Source organism: Hipposideros armiger, unplaced genomic scaffold, assembly GCF_001890085.2.
Source record: "Hipposideros armiger isolate ML-2016 unplaced genomic scaffold, ASM189008v1 scaffold_645, whole genome shotgun sequence".
In the NCBI taxonomy this organism is placed as follows: Eukaryota; Metazoa; Chordata; class Mammalia; order Chiroptera; family Hipposideridae; genus Hipposideros; species Hipposideros armiger.
In genome coordinates this window covers 13088-20405 of record NW_017731995.1, presented here as the reverse complement: position 1 = coordinate 20405, position 7318 = coordinate 13088, and the positions used below count along the sequence as shown (strand labels likewise).

The 7318-nt window shown below is 46.7% G+C and overlaps 1 protein-coding gene across 2 annotated transcripts in view; it reads left to right on the top strand.

Annotated features, from left to right (window-relative positions):
• LOC109372571 (nuclear pore-associated protein 1-like) overlaps positions 1-7084 on the top strand; it is a 12258-nt gene extending 5174 nt beyond the window's left edge. The window contains exons 2-3 of one of the 2 annotated variants that reach the window (XM_019625920.1): positions 774-928; positions 4270-7084. In XM_019625920.1, coding sequence (XP_019481465.1) covers positions 4403-6424 — 2022 coding nt within the window. In that variant the 5' untranslated portion in view covers positions 774-928; positions 4270-4402 and the 3' untranslated portion in view covers positions 6425-7084. Of the gene's footprint in view, positions 1-773; positions 929-3268; positions 3372-4269 lie in introns of those variants that run through there. The other variant, XM_019625921.1, reaches the window with a different exon arrangement.
• Positions 7085-7318: the final 234 nt, after the last annotated feature.

Here is a 7318-nt window from a genome sequence, read left to right as displayed (position 1 = left end):
TTCTGGTTGGGAGAGGCTCAGGACCAAAAGAGCACAAGTGTCGAAGGTCGTAATCGAGGTTCATTGCCAGAGCTGTTTGAGGGAGGTTTTACAGACCTTACTTCTAGCTGTCTTCTTTGTGACCACAATTTAAATTGTTCGTGCCTAGAAGCAAAGTAATACAAGATGTCCATTTTCTAAACTTCTTTCAGATAAAAGCTGTAAGTTCATTTTTTTCACTTCCTACAACCCTCCCAATCTTGACATTCTCTGGGCATATGTACAAAAAAGACAAACACAAACAGTAAAGCTGAACAAAGCCAACCAAACGCAACTCCCTAGTCATAAACCCCACGCTCCCACTCCATCACTGTGATCAAGTAAGTATGTGTTTAAAGGAACACATGAGGCTAGCACTGCTCTTTAAATTAGTAAAGATGCTTTTTACATCAAGTGGAACAACAAATAAAAAAAAAAAATCAGAACCACCCTGACTTGACTGTTGGCCAAATCATCACTTCCGGTTTGAATCTAAAGACTGTTACCGAATCCCAGAAGCTCTCATATTGATGAGAGAGAGAAGTCCTTTCCAAGTTAACCTAGACTAACCTATGTGAACTCTTTCTTTTTTCAGTTTTTTAAAAACTGTGATGTTAATAAGTGTTTTTCCTGAGGATTCAAAACGAAACAAGCATAATAGTTTTTTAGCGTATGGCCGATAAGTTTTAAAGTGTACGTGGAGCAATATTGCTTTATAATCAGACGTTGCTTAATAAACATCAATTACCTCCTAGATGGTGTTCAGGAAGTGGCTTACATTCACTCCAGCCAGAATGTGATTAAATCAAGCAAAGCTGAAAATCACATGAGCCGATGGACAGCCCATGATGTATTTGAATTGAAGCAGTTTTCCCAACTTCCTGCTAACATAGCCGTTTGCACTTCTAAGGTAAGAAGCACATAAGGTAATGTCATCTTTAGTTTTTATCTCCTTTTCACAGAAGTTAATAATATCTTCTTTAAGTACGCCCTCAAAAGTAGCTACTAAGATTATAAGTGACATACAAATAGTGCAGAAAACAGAACACTTTGAGTCACACTGTTGTCACTGAAGATGTTTTCTCGTAAAAGACAAATCGATATCTGAATGCAATAATGTTGAGTTGCTTAACAACTTTGCCCAAAATGAGGACTCTGTGGAAATCATGCATTGAAATCAGAACCAAAACCACTTCTGCTCATAGGGTAAAAGGAAAGTGTATGGTTAGATATCCTCAAATCTAAAATGAGGACAGACTCAAACTAGCTTCATATAAAATTTATTTTTTTAGTGAAATAAATTTTATGTTAAAAATAATAAATACTTCCTATGGACTCTTCTCATTTAAAACTGTTGTATAAAAATAAGGCTTCATATAAATATGCTATTTACACGTCACTTTCATCAAAGGTTTTAAACAATATTATCTTCTCTTTGGCTTTTTATCTGTCCTTTATTAATTCCGAAGAGCTAAGTCTGAGGAGTAGTTTTCCTACCATTTGATGTTTAGGAGTTAAAAATGCATATAAAACACTGGTACTCTGTTTCAAGTTAGTAATACTTTTAAGAATGAACAGGGGAAGATGCCTCTGAACTGTCGCACTGCATTATTTACTTGTACCTCATCTGATTCAACACAGGATTTGGATTGTCTTAACAATAATCAGAATACAAAATGAAATTCAGGATCAAGGGAAATAGAAATTAAACTGGAATTTCAAGACTAGGAGAGAAAGTTAGAATGCATATATGTAGGACGTGGTGTTCTTACCCAGATATTTTTTGAATGACAAATTTGATTGACTTTCAATACAAGTAAAAAGTTTATTTCATTTTTTCTCAACTAGCGCATTTGGAAATGTGTGTGGGTAGTTTGGGTGGTCGCAGTGACTGAGTGCCCAACTGCCATTAATGTCTGGAGGCCAGGGATCCTAAATGGCTGTCATGGGGCAGAGGGACATCCCACATTCCAAAAATTGTTCTGCTTAAAAGGTCATAATACTTTACAAAGAAACACTGAGCTCAATGATTGTGCTTAAGTGTGTGTGTGTGTGTGTGTGTGTGTGTGTGTGTGTAGTTGTGGGGAATCCTAGATTTCTGAGGAAGAGAAAAGCTTTTCCTAGCCCTTAATTGAAAGGAAACTTGCCTCCTGCATTTTAAATGAGGACCATTGAATGATCCAGTGAATAGTCCATTATCTATAATATCTTAGAGTAAATGTAATAACGGACTTTGAAACGTTGTGCTTTTGGCATTTTTAAATGTAATCCCAAACGCCAATGCCAGAATACAACTCATGAAAACATTCTTTCATGACCCAAGCATGCTGCTTTTTGATATTCTCATTTGATCTAGAAATACACTGTTTCTCAGCCAACACTGCAGACAGCATTCTATAGTTTGATTACCTTGTAGGAGCTATTTGGAAAAAGTAGTCAGATATATGTTGGGTTTGCCAGAACTTTGCTTTATTAAAATGAAGAGCACATCAGTATCTTTTAAACAGCTAATTTTTATTAGTTTTTTTTTTGTTTTTTAACCGTGCCCTTTTCCAAACAAACAAATTTTAATTCAAAAAAAGTAAGATAGTTTGTCTAACCTCTGTAGAAGATGTTAATGAAGTAATTTAACTGGATATTTGCCACTAGCTTACTGAAATATTTTTCAGACAAGAAATTTCCAGGCATATAATTCCTCCCAAAATGGATCTGAGAAGCAACCGCTAGATATAGAAGCAATAAAAGTCCCTTTGGGACCTTATTAAGGAAAGTTGTCCAAATGAAACTGCTACAGATATTTGACAGGGGCCTGGGTGTGAGGAAGTTCCTTTCTACTCATATTGGCAGTACCAATAGTTTTCAACCTTTTTCAGCCCCAACATTGTTGAGGCAGATGGCACCATCTCCTCAGAAACCTTGTCTCTTCTCGGTGATTTTCAGAGTGAGGGATATTTCTTACCAGGAAACAAACTAGAGAGTCCATCCCCTACAGTTTCTAATATGCCATTTGAGGCCCCTATTTTGTGGAGAACAACTTAGTACAGGGACAATGAAAACATTGATTGTTTAATGACTAAACTGTGGTTGGTATAAAGTATTCAGGGAAGTTTGTTTGTTTTTTTGTTTTGTTTTGGGGTGTTTTTGATGCTTTCTTGTATCGTTTCTATCTAATTCATTTTCTGTTGCATACTTAAAGTCACAGGTGCATCTTTGCTAATAATATCACGACCTATACATAGAGTAGTTTCCTCCCAAGAACTCAAAGAGCAAACAATTGCTTTTTCTGCAGGTTAAATTTGTCTGGCCGTATAGCATCTGATCATTGCACATGGATTCAGAGCTGCTAACAGAAGGTACTTAGTAAGGATGAGAGACCTAATGGGGTTTTGACATAGTGAAGAATTGCCTGAGAAAGTGAAGATCGAGTTGCTTCAAAGAGGGAGGAAAGCTTTTGGCTGCGAGAACATCCCTATGCAGGGGTATAACTTGGCACATTATGGGGAGCTAGAAACTAGAGAAGTAAGCACTTTCCCTAAGCTATCCAGGCCAGGGGAGGGGTAGAAAGGTAAGAGGCGGGGGAAAGGGAAGGAGATGGAGGGAGGGAGGGAAGAAGGAGGGAGAAAAATGATAACACGTGATGAATATGGGATTAGGAAACACTGTGATCACACAAGCTGGGTTTGAATCCTGGCTAAGCCGCTGCCAACTGTATGACCTGGAAAACGGCCTGTTGAAATGTTGTTTTAGCACGTTTCTCAAAAGAAGTGAAGGAAGATCCTGCCTGACAGGAAGGGATGTGGTGAAGTGCAGCACCCCGTCAGGTCAGGGCTCCCCGTTCACGCCTCAGAAACCTGTGCACCTGGCTGGTGACGCCGGCAGGAGGGGCGGCCATGGCTTCCAGGCCTCACATAGAAGCTGGGTGTCCCCGGAGGAGGTGGGCCACACTCGGGCTGATCTGGGTCGCTCCAGCCCTTGCCTTTGATCAGGCTGGGCCTCCCGGACCTGGGGAGGCCCTCAGAGACATTGCCAGGCAGGGTGAGCTGTGGCGGATGGGGCCTCGGTGGTGCAGGGGGCCTCGGAATGGTCCCCGCATGGAGACCCGTTTGGTGCCAAACACCTGTAACCCCCTGCAGGAAGTCCCAGGCTCTGGGAAGTCCAGAAGGGGTTAGCTGGCCTTTGAGGCCTTGCCTTTGACCTCTCTTCACGTGTTGGACATGTGAGTGCAGCTCTCTCTCTGGTGTTGTGTTCTAGGGAAACGTCACAGCGCCTGGTTGGACAGTTCGCTCCGTGCGTGCTAGACCTCGAGAAAGACAGAGCAGCGAGGAGAAGCGCTCCGTGTTTGCTACTCTGTTCTTGGGTTTGTTTGGCGCACAACTGGCTCTAGATGGGCAATTTTCTTAGCAATGTTTTGCTGCTATTCCACCGCCTCTTCCGCCGCCTTCCCGTGCCTGAAGGCCGTCGTCGCACGTTGCCTGGAGGCCGTCGTCGCGCCTTCCCTGCTGGCCATCGCACCTCGTCTGGTTTTTGGCGCACCTTGCCTGATGACGTCCGCACCTTCCCTGGTGACGCCCGCAGCTTGCCAGGGGACAGCTGCACCAGGCCTGGTGACCCCCGCAGCCTCCCTGGGGACCCCTGCAGCCTCCCTGGGGACCCCCGCAGCCTCCCTGGGGACCCCCGCACCTTCCCTGGGGGCGGCCGCAGCTTCCCTGGTGACGGCCGCTCCCTGCCTGGCACCGGCCGTCACTTCCCTGGTGGCGGTCGCCCGGTGATTTGCCCAGTCCGCAGCAACTATGGCCCCCCTGACAGGAAGCAACCTGCTGCTCCCGCGCAAGTCCTCCACCCTGGTCGCAGCCCCCCGGATTGCGTGTGGATACGAGCAGCCATCTTGCACCTCCCGAGGAGGCAGGTGCATGTCTTCCCGCCGGGCATGTATTCCTCTGTGGGGAGCCTGCGGGCGCGGGAGAACTGGAGTGACCCTCGAAAGAAGCCTGTTCGGTTGCTTTCCAGCCTGTTTGTACCCTCAGGAACCACAAGGATCCCTCCTGCAGTGCGAAATTTTGTTCACCCGTGGTTTGCACCTAAGCAGGTAGTCCAGGGTAGGCTGCAGGGGCTAACCAGTATCATCCTACATCCCGGACCCTCGGGAACCACAAGAATCCCTCTTCCAGTGCGAAATTTTGTTCACCCCTGGTTTGCACTTGAGCAGATAGTCCAGCGTAGGCTGCAGGGACTAACCAGTACCGTCCTACAGCCTGACTCAAAGGACATAAGAGTGAAGATCCAAAAGACCCCCAAAAAAGTGCTTGCAAACCGTGAACAGGATCATGTGAAGACCAAGGGACAGGACGATCAGAACAACCACCATAGTAATGGGGATCTACCGAAGACCACTGGAGCTGCCATTTCTGACAAGGGTAGTCCTGAGCCTGCGGACAGTGGTCCCAAGCACCCAGAATGCAGCTTGAGCGAGAATTCCCTGGAGGCTCCCATGAGCTCCCCCGCTGAAAGCCAGGTGGCGGCGCGCTCAGGCAGCCCTGCTGGAGATGCCCTGCCGCCTCCAAAGCCTGATTCCGAATCAGCAGGGCTCTCTGCCCCAACCCCTTGCTGCTCTGTGCTGCCAGAGAGAGCCACAGAGGAAGTTCCGGGGGAAGACCATGCGCAGATCTATCCAGACTCACACAAACCGGGTAAAGAGATGCCCAGCAACAAGCCTGCAGATATCCCACCGGTGAGCTCTTCACTGGTATCTGCCAGCAGAGGGCGCGGCAAGCGCAAAATTGCCAAGCCACCTTCTCCACCCCTGCCACCACTGATGGAGGGTCAAGGGCAGCTGCCGGCCCTGTATAAGCACCCTTGCTTAGCTAGTGACCCAAATCACGAAACCTCGAAGAACCCTACTTGTCAATGGAATAAGACCATGGAAGACAAAACGAAGGTCAAGGTGGACAGCAGTGCTACTCAGTCTGCCCCTTCTTTTACCCCAGCTGGGGTGGCTGCAGACTCCCTGCCCCCGGCTCCTCACAGTGCTCAGGTCCCAGCTACTGCCAACTCGGCTGACCCATCTGCCAGGCCCCCGACCTTGCCTGTTCCTACACCTCCTCCACTACAAAATATTGATCAGAAAAAAGGACACATAGTCCCTCGCTTTTCTCTTCGTCAATGTCCTCATTCTATGCCACCTCTTCGTTCTAATCACATGTTGGCAATCTCACCTAGTCTGAATGGAGGCCGCTTACGTTCAGTGCTAACTACATCTCCTGTTTCTCACGTGTCCACACCTGCTGTGACCTCAACCGTCTCCACCGCATCTGCCAATAAGACCGGTGAGCGGACTGCATCTCCTGATGTCGTCGACATGGACACTACCCTGCCTTTGGATGTTGTCCTATTCAGAGCTCCCCCATGATGGTTGACGATCTCGCAGACCTGCCCGAGTTGCAGTTCCCCGATGCCGCTTTCCAATATCTCGCAGACCTGTCCACGCATACTGCCAGGTGGAAAACCCCCCAAACTTAGTTGGCTCCTCCGAACGATGCAGCCAACCTGCATTGAAATACCTGTGCTTGTTGCTGAATTATGCAGTTGGCCCCAAATCAACCGTCAGCCCACATCAGGGACCTGCGGTGATCTGAACAAGAAAACCTCTGTCGCCACTGCTGCAGTAGGCTGCAACCAGCCCCTTGTGACTCCTGTGGTCACCCATGCTCCAGCAAAGAGCACCTCTGCAAACCCTGTTGACTACTCGGAGCCTATGGACACCACACCCTAGGCTGTCATTTTCGAGTCTCCACCTGTCCCTTGGGAGAACAACTTCCCATTCTACATAGTACTTTTGTGATTTGAAGTCACACCACCCAGTGTCACCATTCCAAAGGCTTCTGTCTCCACTACAGAATGAGTAGGCAAAGAGACTGAAAAGGTCTTTATCACTGGAAAGGGGCTGAGCCCCATATGTGACATTTTACTTACAATCTTCCTACAGCAAGCCAGAGGACCACACCTCAGGAGTATATGTGTGTTGTGTTGTATGTGTATCACGTGTGTGTGTGTGTGCTTAAGAGGCAGATGAGAGAATAAATAAAAGTGTGTTTTCGTTCTAAGTTTCGCTCATCTTTTGAACGAGTGTGAATCTCCTCAAGGTTGAACTGAGGCTGACAGGTTGTATCACGGGACCCGATGTAAGCCCACAGCGCCCAGACTTGTGTTTTCAAACAATGATTTTTCCTGCAGCACTTTCTACTGCAACCACATTTGGGTGGGGTTTGGAGCCCGAGAAGAAAAGCAAGTGGGTCTTCCTTTC